The 26,090-nt window shown below is 44.2% G+C and overlaps 1 protein-coding gene across 1 annotated transcript in view; it reads right to left on the bottom strand.

Moving 5' to 3' along the window:
- LOC109526692 (homeobox protein Meis1) overlaps positions 1-26,090 on the bottom strand; it is a 104,939-nt gene that overhangs the window by 16,329 nt on the left and 62,520 nt on the right. Inside the window, exon 9 of the mRNA XM_019888136.1 lies at positions 6,272-6,348. Within this exon, the coding sequence (XP_019743695.1) occupies positions 6,272-6,348 (77 nt within the window). The remainder of the gene's footprint in view (positions 1-6,271; positions 6,349-26,090) is intronic.

The following is a 26,090-nucleotide window of genomic DNA, read 5'->3' on the forward strand; positions in this document are numbered from 1 at the left end:
CACCCCCAAAGTCCAGTCTCAGTTTACAGTCTGAGCTGAGTTTCTTTTATTTTGGCTGCTTCTTCATTTATTTATTTATTATTATTATTATTTTACACATTACTTCGCGGTTATAAACTCGTTCCATAATAGCAACAGTCTGACCCTGAAACGGATTATTTCAATTATCTCCTAAATTCTGTATTTCCTTTGGTTGGAAAATTGCTTTCAAAGGATTGTCTTGAACGTAAGAGTCATGTTTACTTTTCAAGCAGTTGGTTGTCAGAGACACTGTTGTACACAACTGTGTGTGTGTGTGTGTGTGTGTGTGTGGTTGCCGAACTTGTCTTTTTGCTCTGTAAAACCAGTTTAGCATTCGTTTCACTGCAGTTCTAATGGATGGCGAACTGATGCATGGAAGTGCAGCCGTGCATGGTATGTGTATTTCACATGAGAGAGAGAGAGAGAGAGAGAAAGAGAGAGAGTGGGGGGATTAGGTGACCCCCACAGCAGCTCTTACTTTAAAGCCCCTTTTAAATTTCACACTTTTCTTATGTTTCCCCGCACCGCATGCACGTAATCCTCGGCCTCCTGTTAGCAGGAGCTGGATCCAACTGTGTGTGTGTGTGTGTGGATACAAGTGTGTGTGTGTGTGTGTGTGTGTGTGTGTGTGTGTGTGTGTGTGTGTGTGTGTGTGTGTGTGCGTGCATGAGATACTGCTCACATGTCTAAACACAGCCAGCGAGGCCTCCTGACTAATAACAGCCTGGCATGGGCCCAGCCAGGTGACCCCCACCTCACCTCACAACAAGTTTGCATGTTAAATATGTGTGCCCTTTTATGAGTGTGTGCGTGTGTGTGTGTGTGTGTGTGTGTGTGTGTCTGTGTCTGTTTATAGGTTTGCAGTTTGCAGGTAACACCCTCGACCTCGTCCATGACAAGCATGACGATCCGTGATGTTGAAATTGGTCATAAGTCCCCAGATTAATGTGGAAACATTCCTCCGCTAAACAGCACAGTTATTAATAGCAAGAAAAATGACAGTATCGGTTTTAATACGCGTGGGTATGAATTGACTTCATGGCCAGGCCGTGAGCCGGCGGGCTGGCGTGCTGTGAAGATGCAGATGATTTGTGAGCAGTGAGGAGAGGAATTCAAAGATGTGTACGTTGTCTCTTGACGCTATCGTGTACACAAGAAGTTCAAACAGTGCGATTCTCTCCGGCGTTGATCCTTCCAGAACCGCCGTGATGGGCCCCTCCCGCCTTAAGTAGCCTCCGCTCGCTTTCTCCGGGCTTTTAAGATGTTGCTAAAAGCGGCCTTATTGACCCAACAATGGCTCAAACGCCGCCTTTTAAAGGTCCGTGATTAAATTGCGCGCAGGAAGGAGAAACCTGATGACCCTTGCATTGATTTTTACATCAGCAGAGCATGTAAGCGCAACTCAGGGAAAATCTCCTCTGCTTGTTTGCGTGCGTGTTACAATACAAGCATCGCTTCCTGGTGTGTGAGTGAGTTCCCGCTACAGGTGCCTAATGACAGCGAATGAACGGCACGCCGCAAGGTCATGATAATAATGACAGCACACAATTCCCAAATGGACTCAGGAAATATTAGCATGTGTACGGTAAATGTCTGCGTGTAATTAAAACAATTTGCGACAATCGAAGTTGCTTTGTTCATTAACTTGTGTGGGAAGTGTGTTCCTGAGAACACAAGTGGGACATCACTTCTGTCCAAGGTGCACTTGAGAGCTCCATATAATTCCCGGCAGCAGGTAGATTGTCTCCATTTTTCATCCAAGTTACAGAGAAGCTTCTCTGCATGTGTACGTTTTTTGCCCAGCTGAGTGGCTGTTTGAAAAAAGCTGAAGCCAGAAAAAAAAACCACCAAAAAAAATGGCACAAAGTTCTTCGTTTTGTGTAATTTCAACATACTTGACGGATTGACTGCCGTTTATATTCGAGTACGTCATCCAGTTTGTAAAATTCAGATGTGTGGAATGACTCATAGCTCCCTGTAGATGGCGACGATGTATCACCTTGGATTTAAGATCAGCACAGCTTTTGAGTAGAAGACAAAGACTAGGGAGAGAATCTCGGCTTGTGTCATCGATTATGAGGGACAGGAATGCCAACAAAGAACACAAGTGGGACATCACTTCTGTCCAAGGTGCACTTGAGAGCTCCATATAATTCCCGGCAGCAGGTAGATTGTCTCCATTTTTCATCCAAGTTACAGAGAGGCTTCTCTGCATGTGTACGTTTTTTGCCCAGCTGAGTGGCTATTTGAAAAAAGCCGAAGCCAAAAGAAAAAACACCAAAAAAAATGGCACAAAGTTCTTCGTGTTGTGTAATTTCAAAATACTTGACGGATTGACTGCCGTTTACATTCGAGTACGTCATCCAGTTTGTAAAATTCAGATGTGTGGAATGACTCATAGCTCCCTGTAGATGGCGACGATGTATCACCTTGGATTTAAGATCAGCACAGCTTTTGAGTAGAAGACAAAGACTAGGGAGAGAATCTCGGCTTGTGTCATCGATTATGAGGGACAGAAATGCCAACAAGTCAACTGATGTTCAACTCGAGTCATGTGGTAGCGTCGCTCACGGTGCCTTTCTTAGTTGTATACCATATTTCCATTTCCGTTATTTCCTCAGGGGGTTTTCGTTAAATAATCCCCAAAATATGTTTGAAATTGCAGTCAGTCGAGAAGCTAAAGGCTAACCGACGACTTGGCACCGACTGCTCACATGACTGTGCAGGGCCCCTTCAGGACATGGCGGTGGTGTAAAATGTTCCTCCCTTCCCTCCGTTCAAAAGGGGGAACCTCCCTGGTGTGGCGTCGCGGCGCTAATAATTCATGAGCGATCTGCACCCCTCGCCGGCCTTTAGCATTTTTTATTTAATCTGCCGAGCTCCACTACTGCTGCCGGCTCATCAATAATACCCAGCGACGTGTGTTAACACATCCACGCGGTGCCCGAGTGCAAGCGAGGGACATGGCGGGCCGGGATGTGTCATTGTTAGAGTTAAAATTACTTCAATAACATCTCGCAGATCCGAATAAGATTATCGATGATTTCCTATCCGACATACAAATGACTTGACGGAAAAGGACGTGTATTTACAACAACCACATAACTTTGCCTTGCAGTCTACTAGCGCAATGCTAATACACTATGGGGAAAGGACCATAGACAAACTAGTGAATGGCATTGGCGTCACAATGTTAGAACCTATTAGACAACGGAACTTTGAACACAAATAATAGCACAACATTTGTGGCGTGACAATATTGTACCACTCACAGGCATATTCCTTTATCCTCTGCGAAGAGCAACCAATATTACTGCAGCTGAATGAGGAGGCGAAACCTGCTTCCTGGACATCACATCAGTATGTTTGCATTGTACTGCCCCCAGGTGGTCAAGATGTGCACACCAGAGGGAGCAGCACAACTGAATTGAAGTGAAGCAAAACATTTGAATCATTTTTATTCTATTTGATCATGTCATGATGTTATTGTTGGGTTCAACACCGCAAAGTGCTGTTTTTCTTATTCAGAAACATGACAAACATTCTGATGAAAGTAGAAATTTTCTATCAGTCATCATCATCGAGGAAAACGTCTGAGCGGCTCTTTTACTTGGCTCTCAGTGTGTATTCGTGAGTGTGTGTGTGTGTGTGTGTGTGTGTGTGTGTGTGTGTGTGTGTGAGTGAATGAGTGGCAGCCAGGCAAATTGACTCCACCAAATCAGAGGGGTCAGGAGGTAATATCACCAGGGGGTTGCTATGGCGACATCCAATGGAAACGGAGCTTCCAGGACAGCACGACAACACAACAACATGCCGGCAAAATGGCAGTGCTCTCTCTCCCTCTCTCTCTCTCTCTCTCTCTCTCTCTCTCTCTCTCTCTCCTCATCTAACCTTGCTCGCTCTTGTTGTTGTTGTTGTTGTTGTTGTGTGCGTCACTGGAATCACAACAACAACAACAACAACAACAACACTCGCAGCAACACACACATTTGCACAATATGAGGGGGCAGTAGGATCCGGGCATGTTGGCTTTAACAGCTAATACCTTCTAGATTAACCACCCCCGGTTACCCTCACACGAATATGATCAGAGATTACCCTCCCACGATGTACACGTTGTTTACACGCACACACACACACACACACACACACACACACACACACACACACACCTTTAGGTTGTGTGTCTCGCCCTTTTGATAATATGCTGTTTAAAAAAAAAACATCAAGTATACCTTTTCCTTATCAATGGGTCCCTGAGACGTTTTCTGTGTGTGCTGTGATGACAAACCAAACTTCCAATCACTCGGCAAAATTTGTGTCAAGGGAGAATGTTTGCCACTTTTCTAGGGGGCGCTACTGAGTAAATTTTGGAGGCGTTCGTGTTCACCTGGACACGCGCACTTTCCGAAATTGGTGAGGGTTTTTCAAGCCGGTGGAGGCATTCAAAAGGCGATTCGGGCGACACACACACAGACCAGCTTTTATCTGTGCTAAAAGAATTGATCCCCTGATGGATTTCAACGAGGTCACCTGATGTGATAACCACCACATGGGCCTCCCTGCGGTACTTGTTCCACCCCTTTGTGTGTGTGTGAGTGTGTGTGTGTGATGAATTCTCCATAGACTGCCTGGCATGCTAATCTGCCGCCTGTCTCTGGAGCTCTTCCCGTTGAACAAAGGCGGGCAATCATGTTAACATCATTAGAGGGATTAATCTCCTCTCCTCCCTGCTTATCTTCTCCTCTTTCCCTCTTTTCATCTCAATTTGGCTCTCCCCCGCTTTTCAGCCTTCGTTTGTTTTTTTTTGTTTTTTTTCCAGATCAAATGAGGGCCACGCTTAGCCGGACCGCACCAGAACCTTTAATTAGCCGCGGCTAATAACGGCGAGCGTGTGCTGATAGGCATCTCTCTGATAAAACCAGGAGAAGATGACCCTCTTTCTACCTTTTCCCCCGACGCTACCTCAGGTTAAAAGCCTCGTTTTGAGCCAAACTCTGCACCCAATTAAAATAAAGGGGGGGGAAAAAAAAGAAAGAGGCCCCTTCAAGCTAAGCTAACAAGCTAGTGGAGAATCTTAATAAATAATACGGTGAATTTTTAAGCAGAAACAGCGCAAATCATCAAAGAAATCTCATCAACGGTCAACACTTTAGAGGTAAGGTGTAAAGAGGGAAACAGATGCAAGGATTCAGACGGACTCAAATTGGAGACATTTGGAAGGACCTGTGCATCAACAAACCCTTTTCAGAAAGGCTCGGATTTGTAAGTGTAAATCCAGCCCAAGAGAAGCTTGTCGCAAAGACGGAACAACGTCGCTCTATCATTTCCCAAAGCGAGGTCAGGTGAAAAGCCTTGTTTTGCATCAAACTTGGAGCCCAATTAAAAAAAAAAAAAAAGGTCGCTACAAGCAAAGCTAACCAGCAAGGGAAGAATCTTAATGAAGACTATGAAGAATTCCTGAAGCAGATAGGTTGCGAATCTTCAACAATTTGGAGTCCAGGTAGGAGAAGGTTTTGAGAAAAAAATGTATTCACAACATATTTTGTCTCATTGAATCGCTTGAAAACATACACACAAAAAAATGTGAATGAAAAACTGTCTGGGAATTGAAATTGGGCAATAACAGTCTTAATCAAGTCCAAGAGAAGATTGTATCAATGACAGATGACCCTGACGCTAGCTCCGTAATTGAAAAGATGGAGCTAAGCTAACCAGCTAATCATCATCCATGGTCAATTTTGATTTTTTTTTTGCTCTGAGAAAAAAAACAAACAAAAAAAACCCCCATTTAAAACAAAAGCAATTAAGCTAATTTAAACATCACACAGACAAGTGTGTGTGTGTGTGTGTGTGGGGGGGGGCGGGGGGGTGACGTTTCAACATGTAGCATTCACAATGTGAAAATGAGCCCATGTTAAAAATCGCATGTTCTGTGCTAACCTGCTAACTTTTTGCATGCCTGATTATTTTGTTTTGAATGCTTTCCAATGCTTGCTTGACTCTTAATTAACGCTGCTTTTCGGAAAATGACTTCAGGCCATATCTGTCTGGATTGATCCACACCAGCGTGATTCCGTAAACGTAGTGGGACTGTGTTTGGGAACGAGTGGAGGCGGAGGATTGGGGGAGTGGGCGAGGGGGGGTTGGCGCTGATGTTGGAGTGGCGGTATTAATTCTGATCACCGGCAGCCGGCATGGCCTGAAGGAAGGATGAGATCGTATACGCATGATGCTGAGCTTTTCTTACCAGTTGTTGACTTGTAGGATGGTGAGGCCCGTATCTTGTGCCAGCTGCTTCTTCTGTTCCTCCGACGGGTACGGATGCTACGGCAAAAAAGAAATAAGCGCACTTGAGTTCACTTCCTGTCAAGGGAGGTGCTTATTTGGTCGGGTGGGCTCACGCCAACGTTGCCTCTTGTGTGGCATCATGATTGGGATATGTTTTGTAAATTCTTCGGCTTCTCAGATGGTTCTGAAAATTGCTTGATCCAACTATGGCTTGTCAAGTTCAAAGACATTCGAGAACTTTCCTACTTAACACCCGTTAAAAGATTGACATCAACATATGCATATATTTGAGCCTGTACTGTATATGTATCATTCTTGATTAGAGAAAATCCATCATAAATTCCAACTTGTTTTTAGAAAAAAAAAATCATTGAAGATGTATGTTGTATAATCATCCTACCCTAAGGTTCAAATGAATTATTAACCGAATCTAATTCATACAATATTCACGCCCAAATGTTCGTGCACTCGGGTTTGACTTTGAGAGTGATTGGACGGAGACCTCCACCAAGCCATAAAGAGAAGGAACTTAGCTAAATTTGTGACAGTTTTTAGGATGTGAAATCACCCTTGTTTAGACTCAACTGAACTCAAACGCAGGAGAAAACAAAACAAAACAAAATAACAGCAATAGCGATTCAAACTCATGGATGGCGTTGGCCTAAATTTATGATTGTATTAATGCCATGAAATGACACTTCTTTCGATATTCAGTCTTGTCTTGTCTTTTGCATAAATCAACATGCCATTAGCAAGCACAACTCAAATCATGATCAAGCATGTGAAATCGCACTTGTTTTTATATTTGGGCTTCGTGTATTTCAACATCCCAATAATAAGTGTATATTTCCGGTGAGAAGCCTGTTTAAGCATTCTTTCAACACACATTCAAATATGACACACAGAAAGTATGCTGACACATGCTGAGCGACTCGCAGAGCACAACAATCGGATGTGTAAAATTGGTGTGGCGCCAGCATGTTTATTTCAATTTTTTTTTTTTAAGGCTTTCATGCCACACAATGAGCATGCCTGTTTTGTTTGAAGGGCGGCAGACAGCAGAGGGGAGCCTCGCTCATACCACCCCCCACCCCCCCACCGCCTTCCAGCATTCCCCTTGTCCATGTGATGGGCTGTGGGGAAGGAGGAGGAGGAGGAGTAAAGAGGGGGAATACATGAAGGCTAATTCCATGCAGTAAGTTATAATTGCATTGTCCCCTCTGGCAAAACCGCTGTCCACCCTGTGTTGATGTGTGTATTCAAACAAGCATGTCACAGTTAGAGGGAGAGTAACTCCAGATAGTTTGCCAGCAACATCATCCATCCATCCATCCATTTTCTGATTCGCTTTATCCTCACAAGGGTCGCGGGGGTTGCTGGAGCCTCTCCCAGCTGTCTTTGGGCAGTAGGCGGGGGACACCCTGAACCGGTTGCCAGCCAATCGCGGAGAAAAAAACTGACGAACAACCATCCGCGCTCACACTCACACCTAGGGACAATTTAGAGTGTTCAATCAGCCTGCCATGCGTGTTTTTTGGAATGTGTGAGGAAACTGGAGTACCCGGAGAAAACCCACGCGGGCACGTGCAGAGAGGCCGGAGCTGGAATCGAACCCTGTACCTCTGCACTGTGAGGTTGACGCGCTAACCACTGGACCACCGGGCCGCCCCAGCAACATCAAGGGGGGCATCACCATATATCACAAAACCAAGACGAGAAATTGTCACATATGCAGACTAGGCAGTCTGTAAAAAATATTAAAATACAGTAATGAGTCAGAATTATGACAAAAATGAGTTACCAAGTTTGAAATACTGCCATAAGCATGCTACAAGCCATGTCGGCCACCAGCCTGAGGATGAGCTGCACTCTCTTTATTGACAGTGCAGCTACAACACGAGGTAGTTACACTCCTTGCCTTATACGTAGCGGGTTTAGTGCGGGAACTTGCTAAGCTGCGTGCAAAACATTCTATACAGGAAAATCATAAGATGTAAAAATAAGACAGTTTCAACCACAAAGTTACGCAACAACAGCTGATATGGGGGCACCTCTCTGCCGTCTGCATGCGGCGGACGTCCTAATATGCAATTGTTTGGACTTTTGCTTCGGGTCCATTGGTACAAATGATGTAGCTAACATGTTGGAGCTCGTCATGTGAGCGTATGATGATACGTCATCCGGTAGGGAGAACAAAAGGCAAGTGCGGCCAATGCAGGAGAGTCTCACTCGTGATATATTATGGGAGGCATTGGGGTAGGGGGAGAAAGGGGGAGGATCCACGCCACAGGCTACACCCGCGCAGAACAAATGCAGCTTGTTTGCATGGCTACGCTTCGCATACGGACACACATCCTGCGGCTTCTTTGGGACCAGACTTTATATAATTCTTTAAGAGGTGGACCAGCTTTTACATCCAGACACACATCCGCACAAACTCTAAAAAAAAAAAAAAACATGCAAACGAAGTAGTTGATAGACGGCTAAAACTAAACTAAGAGGTTTGGGGAAAGGCCGCCATAGACTGGTTGGTGACTTTGTGATGAAACGCACGTCGGCATCCTAAATTAGCAAACAGAACGAAACAATGCCAAGTCAAAACTGTAAAAATAATGACAAAAAAAGCCCAAAAAAGCATTACTTTCTCCAATAACGCCACACGTAAACAGTACACTGAAGCACGCAATGTGTTTTTATCCTCCCCTCATGCTTTTGTAGCGGGCCAAACGAACTCCAATCTGTCACAACTGTGAAGTTTTAATATGGTGTGTGATACTGCGTCTCTTAATGGCCTTTGGCTTGGATTCAGCGTGCCGAGAGAGCGAGAGGGGGGGAACGTGTTCTTGAAAGCAGCAGATGGAAAGTTTCGGCGCATCCTCCCCTCCTCCTCCTCCTCGCTCCCTCTGCTCTATCTTAATGATACGTCTTTTCCAAATATACAACCGCTTTCATGAGAACTCGCAGCCTGCTCGCTGCAAGCATGTGGCTGCCAGGACAGAGGGGAGGGACGCGAGGGAGGGTTATGTTTTCCCTCATCTTATCAGTCTGACTTTTGTGCTATTTTGCCTGTTAATATAAGTAAGTGGGCCTTTGCCAAATCAAACTACAACGGGGAAAGGCGCAGACCTCCACCAAGGCCTTTGCAGATTCAGAGCTCATGTATATGTTTGAGTTTTGGCAAAAAAAAAAAAGAAGGCGAGATGAGTCCAAAATAGTATTTCTCTTGGATGGGGCTGAGATATTTTTGTCCAATCAGATCTTGGCCTCTATGTGTTGGTATGTTAATCTAATCTGCCCAGGGCCTCCAGAATCAGCAGTGGAGGCCAATTTAGCTTAGAAATGCATTAGGTATTGGGACTATTTCTTGAAGCATGAGATTTAAAATCCATTCTGACAAGGCCAGTTGAGCTGGCCAACAACAACGGCAGCATTTTTTCCAGCCTCCGATTGGTTGATTAGAGGAAGCCACATCTGTAGCCATCTGCTAACGTTTGTATGTGGATTACCAACAGACAATGAATGTACAACAACAACAACAACAAAAAGACAATTCATGGTATCATTTAGTTTCATCACAGTATTTACTTTTGTCTTTTCACTGTTTTGAGACAAGCAGGAGACACTTCTCCCCACTCTAGGAACCACAATGGTATGATCCCATTAACTAAAACCAGGAAGTAGCCTGCTAGCTAACAACAAATGGACAACAAATTCAAAAAACACTCAGCAAATTCTTCGCCTTTCATGAGAGGACTTACTTTTGTCTTTTCCCTGTTTGAGTCATGGCGGAAACATTCCTCCCTGATCCAGTATCAGAAAGGATACGGGCCCACAGGCTTAACTTATTAATAGAAAAAAAAATCCTTTCATAAATGTTACTGGAAAATTAATTATTAATTTCAGAAAAAGTGTCACATTTTCATAATGCTGCAATAAAACCACATTCCTCCCTACAGGGAGCTAAGTGTCACATGTTAAAACGACTTTTTATTTTTGCTGCGGTGATGCTCCAGTTTACAGTGAGGAGGATTATTTCACAGTTTTTCATCTTGCCGTGTCAGCACAAACAACCCCCCCACCCCCCCGAGGAGGAGTACCGAAAATAGACTTTGACAAGAAACATAAGCGCTGATGTCACCAAATCCAGTCAACTTCACAGCCGTCTGTGATGTTTAAAATGGCATACATGCACGCAATTTTTCTTTTTCTTCGTCATAAGACATCTCCACGTGTGTTGAACTCCATCCTCGTCTTGCCTCCTCGCTTGTTAGCGTGGTGGCGACAGCGCCGTGCATCCTTTCTATTTTAATCGCCGCTAGCCTGTGTGCTGCCTCGACATGGCACACTATCTTTTAAAAAGCGGAGCGCAAGGATGGGGGGGATTGATTCATATCGTTCATATTTTACTGTAGTACTTTTCAGGCTGTGAATGGTACATTTCAGACTTTGTACAGAACTTCTATCAGTCATTTTTTCCCCCCCCACACAAATATCTGTACTTCTCCACAAGTACAGATTCAGAGTACTTTCCCCACTTCTGCATATTCACCAGCTAATGCTAACTTCTTTAGCACACTATGAACTCTCACTTTTTGCTTGGCCCGTGACCCCCTTTTACACTGGGGTGCCCCAGCAGGATCAAAATGGTGTTACGCTGACAAGCGCTAGCATGCCGCTAATGGCCGCCTCGGAAAGACTTTTGTAAACAATCCACAAGCAGGACGTTGATTCCTCTTGTTGACTTGGCAGGTGAGCGACAAGCCGAGCAACGGGCTCGCTCCCAGACGGCTAATCCGGGGGGGCTTTTTTTTTTGGCCCGAGGGTTAGATACACACACATATACACACACATTCAGGAACGCACTGTTTACTGCGAGGGCTGCCAGGCCAGTATGAGGTTGCCTTAAATATTTGTGGAGGTGAGCACATTGTTATGCCAAAACTCTGAGCAAGTGCAGACTTTCCAACATAAGATGTGCGCGCCCTCCACATTTGCTTCCTGTTCAGTCGTCTTCGAGTCGCACACAGTTTTGTAACTGGGAGAAAAAAACACTTTGTAAATGTACTTAAGTAGGTTTTTTGGTCTGTCAACTTTCCTTTTTACTCCTGTGCCTTTCCTAAATAAAATGTATCCTTTTACTTTGATAAATTTCCCCAAACTGGCTTTATGACTCTAATTAGCCATTAGCTTGATATCCGCCTTGGTAACAAGTCGATAGCATTTACAGTATTTCACCAGTTGTAGACGCGCTAATTCTAGAAGCTACTTACAAAACGTTCATTTCGAAACAGCATTATATGAATTCATGAAGGTTACTATCAAATTTGATGTTGTACTGGAATTATTTGTTTGCACATTTTACATATCCGTCCTCGATCTAACGGCGCTACCTGAAAAATTCTGACCACTCGCTTTTTATTAATACTTTTACTACCAAGTAAATTTGCTGTCAGGAGATGTGATTACAAATCATTTTCTAAAACCAAAGCACGCATTTTATTGCGAAAATTGAGTGGAGTAAAATTGAAAGCTGACAGAAATATAAATACCTCACGTTAACTACAGATGAGTAAACATTCAATTCAGCAACAAAGTATTTGTATTTTTGGTAACAAATATCTTGATACTTTAAGAGTTTTCGTCATATTGGAGAAGACTTCTTACCAAAGTTATTTTCTCGGAAATTGCTCGTACTTTTACTCAAGTACGGCTTTCTGCTTTCAGGTACTGTATACAAGACTGGTCAAACGGCGCTACCTGAAAAATTCTAACCACTCGCTTTTTATTAATACTTTTACTACCAAATACATTTGCTGTCAGAAGATGTGATTACAAATCATTTTCTAAAACCAAAGCACACATTTTATTGCGGAAATTGAATGGAGTAAAATTGAAAGCTGAAAAATATAAATACCTCACGTTAGCTCGTACTTTTACTCAAGTACTGCTTTCTGCTTTCAGGTACTGTATACAAGACTGGTCGGACGTGTCTGCCGACATCTGGTGACATTCCACAGACTTCATTAGGGAAGCGAGGGGGAACCCGACAAACACGGCCAGGGAGAAAAAGACAGGATTGAAGAGAAATAAGAACGAGCAAAACAAGAAAAAAAGGGCCCTCCCCAAACCTAATTTCCTCTGATTGGGGCCAGCTCCAATGCAGCATAACAAAGGACACATTTTATTGCGGAAATTGAATGGAGTAAAATTGAAAGCTGAAAAATATAAATACCTCACGTTAGCTCGTACTTTTACTCAAGTACTGCTTTCTGCTTTCAGGTACTGTATACAAGACTGGTCGGACGTGTCTGCCGACATCTGGTGACATTCCACAGACTTCATTAGGGAAGCGAGGGGGAACCCGACAAACACGGCCAGGGAGAAAAAGACAGGATTGAAGAGAAAGAAAGAATGAGCAAAACAAGAAAAAAAAAGGGCGCTCCCCAAACCTAATTTCCTCAGATTGGGGCCAGCTCCAATGCAGCATAACAAAGGACACTCAAAAAATAATAACAAAAAACAAAATGCGCTTCGACGTTTCCGAGCTTGTAACATGAATAATTCAACAATTGGCACTTTGTCATCGAGTGTCTCTCCATATCTCCTGGAGATGGTGGGGGGTGGGGGGTTTTGAACAGATGTTTTCATGCATTAATGAGCGCTTTTCCTCGCAAAAAAACAAAACAAAAAAACAGCTTTTGTTGGTTTAGGGAATTCCCTCAATGCTGTGTGGCCTTTTGGGAAACAAATGGAGTTAGCGGCGTGTGGAAAGCGTAGCTCATCTTGGGTAATTGATCATCATCGGCAGCGTTTGTCTAATTCACCCTCCATGCCGTGCAAAATCGGGCTTCATAATGGTGGGAAGTAAAGTACAAACACTTGATTGCTGTACTAGAGCAGATTTTTGTATGATTGGAGGCTTTTTACTTTTTTTTACCACTGAATATGGTAACACGACATTGGGGGTAATAAATGACTGCCTCACAGTGCAGCGGTGCAGGGTTCAATTCCTGCTCTAGCCTTCCTGTGTGCCCTGCGATTGGCCGGCAACCAGTTCAGGGTGTAAAAAAAAAAAAAAAACCCAACATAATGTTCGTAATCGTTTAGAGATCTTTTTTCATTTGAAATGGTCCAAATGCTCAGAATTTCAACCTCTAAACAGAAAATATGCTCCGATGTCACGATTCCTCTAGGAAAGCAGACTGGATTATCTTTTTTTTCAAAATAAGACATTTGCAAACGTCCTCTTTTAACTGGTGAAAACCATGACATACATTTTTGTCAATTTTCCGACCGACCAAACGAAAAACTCAATCATTGTCTCTTTATGTACGTGCCTTTTCTACACTTTCAATTTGAAATAATGTCCTAGTTTTGAACAACGGCAAAATAATCGACAGATTATTGAAATTATTGCTAGTCACTCTAAAAACATAGTAACGACTCGGGATGGGCGAGTATCAATAGCAGGTATTGTATCAGGCCAATACTACTTGTTTTTTTGTTTCTTTTTAGGTGACTCAGTAATCGTCAGTAACATATCCGTTCCATTATAACAGCGCCACATAGAAGCTATTTGTTACTTGACTATAGTCTTTCCCATTACAGTATGTGTTAGCATTAAGCTAGCAGACTTTAATGGCCAAACGACATGGGTGGTGTAAATACACAAATGGCAATTTGCATTTTCTGTTTACTTTGAAAGTAAACTTCAACTGGGAGTGGCAATATACAGTTTGAAACCTCCTTTTGAAGAGTTATAGATTGACACTGGAGTACTGCATTGAGTACTTTCGCCACCTCAGCTGCTTCTGTATGGACAGAGGATTCTGGCATGTACGTAAATGAACGCTGAGAGTGAAGTGTTGACAAAGCACCAAATTGGTTGATGCTAAAAACGAGGGCGCGCTGCGTTAGCTGCGGCCATTCGGGAGAGGGTGGAGGGGACATCGTCGGAGGTGGGCCAAACGTTTTGCCACACCTGCCGCCCCTTTATGGCACACTGGCGGGCTGCTCGTTGGGTTGCGCCTGATGAGCCGGGGCTAATTCAAGGGGTGATTATGTAGTTTGCTGGACCACTAAACCTCTTTAAGCTCGTAATTACTAACTATTTGAACAGAGCCACAGCTGGAGGTGCGCCGTTGTCGGCTCGGGGGGCCGGATCACCATGAAGATGGAAGGCTGCTAGGTGGGGGTGTGCCACCCCGGAGGGCAACAGTGGGATACCCCATAGTACAGCAGTCGCTGAGCTTTAATAATTAAAAAAAAAAAAATTAATATTGTTTTGTGGCGCTGGTCTTTTTTACATGGCGCCTGCCAAACTGATTGTTAACAAGTGAGCATGAGACTAGCAAAGGATTCAGAAGTGACATGGATTAGCAAAATTTCTGCTTCCTCAAAGAGTTGCTCACCTCTTTTTTGGATTTTGAATTAGAAAAATAAAGCTACAAACAATAACAATGAAACTGAATAAGTCATGCTACCAACGTGGGTGCTATGATCAACGCTAGCTTGTTTTGAGTACTAATGCTAGCTTAATATCGCTAGCGCTGCTATTTTGTTGGATTTATCAAAACTATACTGTTTTAAAATCCGGATCTCCCGTGGAGTTGCTGATGGACTGTTTGGTCTTGGCAGAGGTCTTCACTCTTTTTAATGGCATAATTTTTTCCACCCAAGGTAGAAACCAAAAGCTATGATATTATGATATTATGGTGATAAACGGATTTTTAAGGATATTTAAAGGTAACAACACTGGGTTTGTGACATTCACTTGTTTGTTTGAATGTGTCATCGCGTCATGACTTCACAACACTGCATTAGTGCAGCTTTCCTGACTTTTCGGCTTATTTTGCGTCGTTCATTTCACCCGACTATGAAGGAAATGTGACTGCCGCCGAAAGCCGATCCCTCCGAGGAAGCAATTTGGGCACACTCTAATAACCTTGCCGATATTATTACGTTATTAGCATAATTACCCTTTTGCCCCTGACGTTTTAATTAGAAAGTCAGCTTTAGGGAGGGCTGGTAAATGCTGAAAAGTAGGTGAGGTAATTTCACAATTGTTCCCTGATGCTCCAAAGGATGAAGCTTGGTGACGTCTCATTCCGAATACATCCACACAGTAGATATTCGCACCTGTCCATGCCCTCTTCCATGCATCTGCTCTATATTTAGCTTTTTCGCTAGCTTTCTCACGCTACAACACCCTCTATCCCCCCACCCCTACACACTTTTATTTTCCTTCCATTTGCCTCCTCCTCCTCTTGTTAAGTTTCTGTTAAGTGCCCAAGCTCGGCCTCTTTTCCCCTCCTCCTGCTCATCTTCTCCATCAGTGCACCACTATGACAAATCAATGAGCTAATCCGTCGTAACAAACAAGTGAGCAGCACTTGCTTCATCTCCCGATTGCAGGGCGGAGGTGAAGCGTGCAAGGTATTAACAAGATTCAAGAAATAAGACAACTCGATTTTGTTGGGAAAACACAAAAAATAACATCATGAGAGGAAGTCAGGAAAATGTCATGCTTTTCGTTTTGGCTTCGAATTCCACCATCATGACGTGCTGCTCATCTACATTCACCACCTGCTTGACTGGATATAGGAATCCGCTCACAACACTGAACACACACGCGATCCATCAATTACACCGGCTTGAGAGGTTGTGTCACAGGAGCAGGGTGCACGGTGAATTAGTGTTTGGTACGTGTACCTCACAGTTCTACGTTTCTGGGTTCAAATCTGAGTTTGGAACTTACTGTGTGGGGTTCACAAATACTCCCTGTGCTTGTGTACGTTTTCTCCAGGTACAAATTACTTTGGCTTCCGTCCACAAAAACACGTGTGCTATTTTTACGCTAGTTTCATATTATATATATATATATATCTATCGAGATTGATAGATAGCTCGAGAGATAGCTCGATAGATAGATAGATGATGTACAATCTGGCAACAGAAAGCCATTGATGTATGAGCATATCTGGTTATCAGCTTGCGCGCACAAACACTACTGACAAAGACACACACGCACACAAATACATGAAGTATATGTGGGGGGTCGGGGGGGGGGGCAGTGGCCCTATAAGTACAAGGTATTGAGCTGCTGACTCCAGCCAGAAAAGATCCGACAATCCCACGGATCACCAAAACAGCCTTAATGGATAGCGGCTAACAGCTAGCACTAATGTGATTTCACACTAAAGCAGAGTTAATATATTGCTGGCTGAACACAACCAAGCTACACACACACACACACACGCACACACACACACACACACACGCACACACACACGCACACACACACGCACACACACACACACACACACACACACTGAGGCTATGCTAAACTTTCTTCAAAGCCGCTGAACTTATTTTAAGACGTTTTAATGTAAAACTGCTGATTTGATAAATAAAAGTAGCATAAAAAAAGTGCTTAATCCATTTTTTCAACTCAACTGAAGCTTGCCGAGAAAAATGCTGACATTTTGGTGAGTATCTGGATAAAGGAGCAGCTCAAGTCATGTTCTTCCAATCTTGCAAGACCATAAACCTCCCAGCTTATCGTGGTTCATTACTTGCAAATTTGTCTTTTTGTGTTGTTTTGTATTTGCGCTATTTCTGAAACAGCCAAAGGTACCATAAAATGGCCTCAAAGCTAAGTTTCGCCTGGGTTGTTAGGGGAAATTATGGAAAGTCTTCGCCGCATGTCAAATCTTGCCAGCCATTTATTTGAAATGTTATCTACGGTGTGTTTTAAAATTTTTTTTTTTGATTGATGATGTCATCATTTCTCGGTGACTAATCCATACAGTAAATCTTAACGACAACTTTGAAGGAATTGCAAAATCCAATTAGGATTGTTGCGCCTTGGCGGAGGTCTCCCCCCCCCAAAAAAAAGCCAAGCTGTATGTTTTGATAGTGTCGAGCTGAATGGCTAACTTGTGAATGTATTTTGCACCCTTGGACTTGCCACTCGCTCTCCAATAAATACCACAGCGATGGTGGGGAACTCCGCATCCCACCCATGCGTTGATGTCACAGTTGAGCGCGCGTATCTGCTGTAATGCAGTAGCACCCAACCTAGAATGATTTATTATTTTCGAGTTATTAGTCTCTCCCCATGCCCCCAACACATAGTTGATAATGAAAGCGAGAAAGAGCATGTGCATGAAGCCATCAATCATATCACTGATGAGACAGACAGACAGACAGACAGACAGACAGAATGACACACACACACACACACACACACACACACACACACACACACACACACACACACACACACACACACACACACACACACACAACTTATGATGATGCAAGTGGACAAATTAACTATTAATTATGTGTCACTATGGTGGCCATATTGCTATGCTACTGTTAACCACAACAAACATAAAAGCAACGGTAGAAGGAGACACGATATTAACGTCGCAATATATGTTTTGTATGTTTTAATTCTACCATCCATCCAGCCGTACATCTATTCAATCTACCATTGTACCGATTCAACCATCCATCTGTCCTTCCATCGACCCATTGATCACTTCTATCAATCATCCATCTATCCGACATACTCGTACCCATCCACCCTTCCATGCAACTACTCATCCATTGACCCACCCATCCATCCTTTGTTCCATCCACTTCTCCGTCTCTGTCCATCGATCCGTCCATACATCTTCCACGCATCCATCCATCACTCCTTCCACCCGACAACCCCATCCACCTTCACATCCATACGTTCATCTGCCTATCCATCCATTTCAATGTACGAAACTTCAAGTCGGTCTGAAACCCTACCGAGACGCTTTTATCATCAATACACACGACCACTACCACAAATTTAATAAACATATGCTTTATTAGTTATTTCTTTGCTTTGTGTGGGAGAGGTCACACAGTGCCTCATAGCGAGGGTCCGTCGTGACCTCCCACTCGGGTTACCAAATATGCTCCCGTGCCCCTGTAAAAAAAGCAGAAAAAAAGGTCCATCCATCATTCTGTCCATCAATCAGAGAACAGATGGCCTTTCATGTAATCTGTGTCGGGACCGCTCGCTACCCCACTGCCCTGGTCATACTACTATCCCCCACACAACACTAAGACCCCATGTAATACACTGGATCATTCCCAGTTGCACGCACACTCCCATGGGTCACTATTCGGCAAAGACGGCTCATAGTACTATTGTTTTTATTTTGATACACACACACACACAAAAAAAGCAAGCGCTTGTGTGAATATCTTAACGTATGCGTACTATTGTTTTTATTTTGATACACACACACAAAAAGCAAGCGTTTGTGTGAATATCTTAATGTGTGTGTGTGTGTGTGTGTGTGTGAGGGTCAGTCAACAAAAAAGATGCCCCCCTTGTCTGCCTTTGGTCTCTAGGGCCTGTCAAGAGGGATAATTGATGATGTTTTCATTTCAAGGTGTGGGCCAATGTGGGGGTTGGGCACCACAGAATAAACGCACGCACGTACGTGCGTGTGTGTGTGTGTGTGTGTGTGTGTGTGTGTGCGTGTGTGTGTGTGTGTGTCGGAGGTTGACTCAGCTGCCTTCCTTGCTTGACACCAAGTGGCGTCTGATACCTTCAATTTGGGTTGGGTGTTCCAGCCGTCAACTAAAATCTCTGAATGTTCTTTTTGTTCCCCACAAAAAGACGATTCTTGATCTTAATCACCCCCCCCCACCCCCGCCCGGCCCCCTAAACGACAATGACATGAACAACATGTTTGCTTTATAATCAAACTTCAACACCTAAGTACGCTGGAGTAATTCAGAAGTTGTTTGTCTTTGATGGTCAAAATGTTACAATAATTTATTTTGTTGTAGAAAGAAAAATAACTTATGAGAGAGGGAAGTAATATTTTTTTCAAGGAAAAAAAAGTCAATCAAAAGGACAAAGACACATTTGTTGGGATGAAAAGTCATATTTTGATAGTTTAATGAGGGAAGATTTTACAAGTGAATAAGTGAACCTTAAAAATATAAATTTATACCAGTCATAACACGCCTTTTGTCATAATATATTATTAGTCAATGCAGGAAAGTCAGAATCATTTGGCGATGCGTCACGGCATATCAGAGGGAATTGACCCAAAGCTAAGCTAGGGAAGAGTCATTGTGTTATTTTGTTTGTTTTCTTGGCACGGCAGGGCCCATGCACTTTTTTTTGTTTTTTTTTTTTAAACGCCAAAACATAATTTCGCCATTTTGCAGAACCCAAAGCCATGACTTGCGGCCCCCGGTTTGAGAACCAGTGCTTTAAATTATGGAGGCTGCAAATAAGTTTAAAAAAAAAAACATCCATTATTTTTTGTTTTTAATGATTTCCATGCACAATCAACTTTAATTAATGGATCAGATTGATAAATTGCCCAGCCAGACATCAAATCATCCCCTCTCAGGCGCTCCGCGCCGTACCAACGACAGCGCAACTCACACCAGAGACAAACAAACACACACGGTCGAACACACCAACAGCCCAGAGGCGGTCCCACCGCCTCACATGAAGCATCTCAGAGCGTGCAAAGAACCGCGGCTTGTTCTCCGACGTCACGGCCGTCACGCTAGGTCGCTGGCACATGCGCGCCGCCGTCTGCCCTCTCTATGAAAGGCGTCAAAGCGCTGGCGCCTCCGACTCTGGCGGCCACTTAGACTGCATTAAGATCGCAATCGCGTAACAAAGGGGAGATGTGACTGCGCAGCACGCGGTGGAGAATGGACATTGCGTCTTTGTTAGTCTTTGATATGGAGCTAAAGACGGACGGTCAGCTGATGTTGTGCAGTCTCGCCTCCCCATCTTACCCTCCCCTCTCTTTGCTCTGACAAAACAACAACAATCATGGGGTAAGCAGCACTGGGACACGTGGCCAGTCAACCGCAGACAGGGAGACTATCAACAAAGTCTTAAGAGAGCTGAATAGCCTTTTTGGAAGACTTGAAAACTCGAGTGGGGTTTAGCTGATTAACCTGTTTTTCGAGCCCCATGTTACTTGTGGAGCAAGCTTGTAGCGCATATGATTTTGCCGTCCCTGAGTGGCCAAACAAGAACAATTACAATGGTACCTCTACTGACGAATGTCTCTTCATACGGAATTTTCAAGTTACGAAACGCCTCAACAGGAACATATTGCCTCTTGTTACAAAAGAAATTTCAAGATATCAAAGGAAAATATACAGTATAGGCCGCTAGTCGCAGCTCCGAATTTCCTGAACGCAACATACTGATAGCTGCTCTGCCATTGGCTATTACCTAGCATCATCCTGGCATCCCATTGGCTAAGAGAAACTTCGACCGTATGTGTCTATGTGTGTAGATAGATAGTACGTGTTTATGGAGAGTCCTCGTCATTCGCCCCTCAGGCCATGAGATGTTCCGATAGTTTTACGTAAACGTGAATCACCCAGAAAAAGTGTTCACCAGTCGGGCGATCGCTCACTACGCTGATGTTTGCCTTGGACATTTTCGAAGGATTGTTAAAAGCCGACAAAAGCAAACGTACTTGGATCAGTTCTTTACAAAACGCCAGGCAAAAACCACTTCTGAGAGAGAACATGAACTAAAGAGGGCAAAAAAAACCTGATAAATAGGCAGTTAAAAATTAAATGACCATCATTTTTATTCTTTAATCTTTGTTTTTTACATTATGCACAATTCTCATTTATTGTGCAATAATCTAATTGTAATATGTATATGTTACAGATTTTGATGCATTTTTATGCTTTAGGAAACATTTATGTCTGAATTTTGAGGGGGCTTGGAACGGATTAGTGCATTAACATGGAAAACGTGTCTCTACTTACAAAATTTTCTTATGAAGAAATTTCTTACCAATTAATTTCATAAGTAGAGGTACCACTGTACATACATTGTATCTTTAAATACTAAACAGAATGACAAAAAAAAAAACGGCCCTGGTTAAGATAAATTAAACGCCTTCAAATAAATTCAACTGTATAGTGTCATACGGAAAATTATAGACATACGTTTCACCAGACACAGAATCAAGCTCCGCCCACGGCCACCGCAGTCCCCAGACCTCAACCCCATTGAAAACCTGTGGAGCGAGCTTAAAAGGAGACATATGAGGATGACTCAGAGAGATTGTGCAAAGAGGAAATGCTCGAAGTGAAACATTATTCGGAAAAGATTAGGTGCCGTTTTGCTGTCGCTCATAATTGTGGCACACATGATTTAATGAAGCCGTGGATGCAAATTAGACACACTGCGGCATGGCCGTTAAATGGCACGTTTATAGGACAAAGTATCATTTTTAAGAATAATAAAAAGCCATTATTTCAGGAAATTGTCACTGAAGATAGTTTTGCTTCATATTTCTTTTAATTTGACCCCAAACTCAAAAGACTTTTGGTGCACGCTAAATTACGTCAACATAAAACGGCAAATAAAATGTGGCATCGTTTGTTAACTGGTCCATTCATTCATCCAACTGTGAAACATGACCTGACAAAATTATTGATTTATTATACCTACACACCAATTTCCATGATTTCAGTGGGTTTTTATTATTTATCAATTTATTTATTTATTCTTATTTTCCCCAATTTTTCCTCTAATCGTCTTTCCAGCATTGTGGAATGCAGCATCGCAAATTTCTTGGTAAGATGAAGAATGAAGATTGGGGAGGAACGGCAACAAGGGTCGATTGATGAGTACTACAAAGTCAGCCCTTATAACGAAGAGGGGGGTGGGTGGGGGGGGGGCACAAAATTGACGCTCTTTTGAGGGAGCACTGATGTTCTTGCCCCAGGTGACCGCCGCGATGACATGTTCAGGCTCCAGCAATAAACAGTCTCAGACTGACGCCGTCTGAGGCCGACTGTGGCCTCTTTCGCCACCCGCAGGATCACCTGGCAGATCCGCGGGAATCTCATCGGCGCGATCCCGATCGTCCCCGCGTATTACACGTCGCGAAGAGTGACGAATGGCAAATCGCTCGCACGGCCCACGGATGGCTAATTCTTGTGAAGCGGCACATTTCCTCGAAATTGCTGCTTGCAGAGAGGAAAAAGAAGCATTCCTAATAGATTCACGGGGCCTCGGCTCTGCTTAAATGGGCAAGCTTTGTGCCATTGAGATCAAAACGTGACGCGGGAAATGCAATTTCAAAAATAAGACTCTCTCAGTATTTTAACCTTGAAAATACAGTCCACTGAGAAGCAGAAAGAAACCGCTAATTCGGGGAAACACATCGTTTTGCTTTGCGATACAATTAGCGATAAAACTTCAATATCGCTATTGTCACAGCCCCATCTTACACTTCATTACATCAGCCGGTGAGCCAGTGGTTAGCGCGTTCACCTCACAGTGCAGAGGTACCGGGTTCGATTCCAGCTCCGGCCTCCCTGTGTGGAGTTTGCATGTTGTCCCCGGGCCTGCGTGGGTTTTCTCCGGGTACTCCGGTTTCCTCCCACATTCCAAAAACATGCATGGCAGGCTGATTGAACACTCAAAATTGTGTGTGAGTACGAATGGTTGTTCGTCTCTGTGTGTCCTGCGATTGGCTGGCAACCCGTTCAGGGTGTCCCCCGCCTACTGCCCGAAGACAGCTGGGATAGGCTCCAACACCCCCTGGATCGGATCGGAAAATGAATGAATTGAACCATGACCCTAAAATCGAAAATCAAATTCAAGTTTTGGAGAATCGTGACACCCCTAGTAAATTCTCGATTCACATTTACAGTGGACCGCAACGATATTAACATTAGATTCAGATTCTGATTTTTTTTTTTTTTATCTCTCGTGTTTTGATACATTGCCCCTGGATGGGTTCTTCGAGCACATGACGGCTCCTTTTCCAAGTGCTTGAATGAATGATGTGGCTTTTTCGTTTCTATTCAATGTGTGTGTGTGTGTGTGTGTGTGTGTGTGTGTGTGTGCACGCTTTGAGCTAGTAAGGGTAGCACATGTGGGTACACGAGCGCTTAAATTAGCCTCTAATTGTATTAACGGTGGATTATGCCTGGATTTTTTTTTTTAATTTAAATGCTCTCATGGTGCGTTTTATACATTTTAAAAGGAAGAATAGGTGGCGGCGATGGTGGGGAGGGAGCAGAGGCGGTTGCGTTGCGGGTTTTTTTTTTTGTCTTTTTTTGCTGCGTTTATGAGCTGCGATCGCGGCTGCCTCTCGTTACGCCGCCAGTGTGTACAAATAGGCGGGGAGCTCAGCCAGCGACGGGAGCGTTAGCGATAATGTCGACGAGATCGTGTCCCAGTCTGCCAGCTAACACGCTAACACCCAGCGCCCCTCCCTGTTCGAGGCAGGCAGCCATGAACGTGAAAAACAGTTGGTGGTGGTGGTGGTGGTGGTGGTAGGGAAGAGAGGATGGCGGAGGAGGCAGGATGGAGGGAACGGAGGAGGACTGGCACAGGCGGTTCTTGGCAGCGGGGGTGCCCTTTGTGATGCTGGCACTGCCCAAACCGTTGGGCTGGCTGGGGGGCAGCTTCACCATGCCGTTGCGAGTCACGCAGGGAGACTTCAGCTCATGGTGGTGGTGGTGGTGGTGGGGGGGGGGGGGGATGCCAGGGTGGGGGTTTGAGCCGTGCTTGTGAATTCCGTCTAATTACGCCATCACGTAATTTCACAAATTGCCTTTTCAGAGGGGAGAGGAGAGCGGAGCACGGGGCGCGTCGGAGGCCCGAGCTTTCATTTACTACTCATTTCTTGTTAAATTAAACAAGAAAATACCATTTGGATGAAGGCAAAGGGGGTTCGGGGCAGCAGGGTGTAGATTCCAAATGCATGATGGGATACTTTGAAGAGGCAGTACCGTGTTTCCTCCTCAGCGGCCTGCGCTGCAGCTCTGACACTTATGCCCCCCCAAAAAAAAATGCATTTTTTGCAATACATCTGGTTAAGAAGTGCGTGGGTCTATGTGACCCCACCCCCCTAATAGCACCGATAAAAAACTGTGCCACCTCCAGCATTCAGGTTGCCCATCACTGATCTAAATTAGTGATGACATCCAAGGTCCACTGATCCCCAAAGTTATTTACATTCTTACTGGAATTGGGCTTAAGACATCAGACGAAAACCCCAAAAGCTGAAATCAAATGCCGGAACAGCTGGATGAATGTCTCCTGCCACCTCCGACTCCATCTCCTGGCAGCTTCTTCCCACCACCCACCTTCCCTTCCACTCAGGCACAACGGCGACTCCCCTGAGGGCCCCCGAACGTGAGCGGGGAGGGTCCCACTGCTCTCGTCTGGTTTTGCTGTATCAACATCTTCTCCTGCATGTGCGCTCAATTATTAAATACACTTGAAAGATATTGGAGGAGGGGAGGGGTTGTATGTGTGCATGTGTCCAATTGGTGTAACACAAAAAGCAGAAGCTGAGACACTGAGGCGGCCAGTAAGGGTGGCATTAACTGGAAAGTAGCGCGATTAAATTGATGGCAATCCTATAAAAAATGAGGCATGCGATAAAACCAGGCCACTGCAGTTATTCACGGATTAGCGCCAGATCGTCCCGCGTCCTCGAAACAGGACGGCTCACAACTACAGGCTCACTTGTACGATCCGCCCATCCATCCAGAGAGAACTGTCAATTCGACGTGATCATGGATTAAGATTAATCAAACTGGAACCTTCAGGCATAACTCATGATAGGAATTTGTGTCATTTGTGCCTTTATACAGATTCTCAGTAAAACCAATTCTCGAAAAAGTTTCATGGAAAACTTTGTTGTGGCTTCCATAGCCAAGTGCCCAGGCGAAAATTAGAATAATGTCCGCCCAAGAGTGACCTCAGGTGGGGCACGTATGCTGACTTTAGCTCTTCCAAGCGTTGGTTCTTTTTTCCCCCCTCATTATGTTGCATTGTTTGAAAATGACATGAAGACTTTACAAAGGTTTACATCACCGCTATAGCCCATCCATCCCTTTTCTGATCTGCTTTATCCCCTCGACGGTCGTGGGCGTGCTGGAGCTTATCCCAGCCGTCTTCGGGCAGTAGGCGGGGGACACCCTGAACCGGTTGCCAGCCAATCGCAGGGCACACAGAGATGACCAAACATCCGCACTCACACTCACACCCAGGGACAATTTAGAGTGTTCAACCAGCCTGCCATGCATGTTTTTGGAATGTGGGAGCAAACCGGAGGACCCGGAGAAAACCCACGCAGGCACGGGGAGAACATGCAAACTCCACACAGGGAGGCCGGAGCTGCAATCGAACCTGTTACGTCTGCACTGTGAGGTCGACGCGCAAACCACTCGTTCACCGGGCCACTCATCGCTATATCATATTTTTTTTAATCTTTTTTTTTGTTTGAATGCGTTTAGACAGGATATTTACTTATTGGAATGCCCTCGCAAGCGGGAAAGGAAAGCCCCAGTCGTTTTGCACTTTTCAGCTGCCTCTTAAAAGGCACATGCATATGTTATTTGTTTCAAACACCTTTAATACAGTTCAACATAATTAAAGAGTGTGCCATGGGAAAAATTATCTCAATTTTTTTTTTTTAATGGTTTCTGCATATTGCATATGGTGGGTGGGTCTGCAATGAACCCTCCGCGATTAATGGAAGGGCGAGGTTCTGGGGGGGGGTGTTCACTGCGCTGTAATTACATATTTCTTGGGCATTTAGAATTGGAGTGTAAACCCAGCCTTGTACGCTGAGGGAATGAAGCTAGCCCGCGGTGTTGGCGTGACATTTCGGGTTGGATGAGTTCAAGTGTAAAGATGAACCCCCATCAAGTCCTCACTGAGCAAGGAAGTGCCCTGGCGTGATCTTGTGGTC

The sequence above is a fragment of the Hippocampus comes genome, unplaced genomic scaffold (assembly GCF_001891065.2).
Source record: "Hippocampus comes isolate QL1 unplaced genomic scaffold, H_comes_QL1_v1.1 scaffold136, whole genome shotgun sequence".
Lineage (NCBI taxonomy): Eukaryota > Metazoa > Chordata > Actinopteri > Syngnathiformes > Syngnathidae > Hippocampus > Hippocampus comes.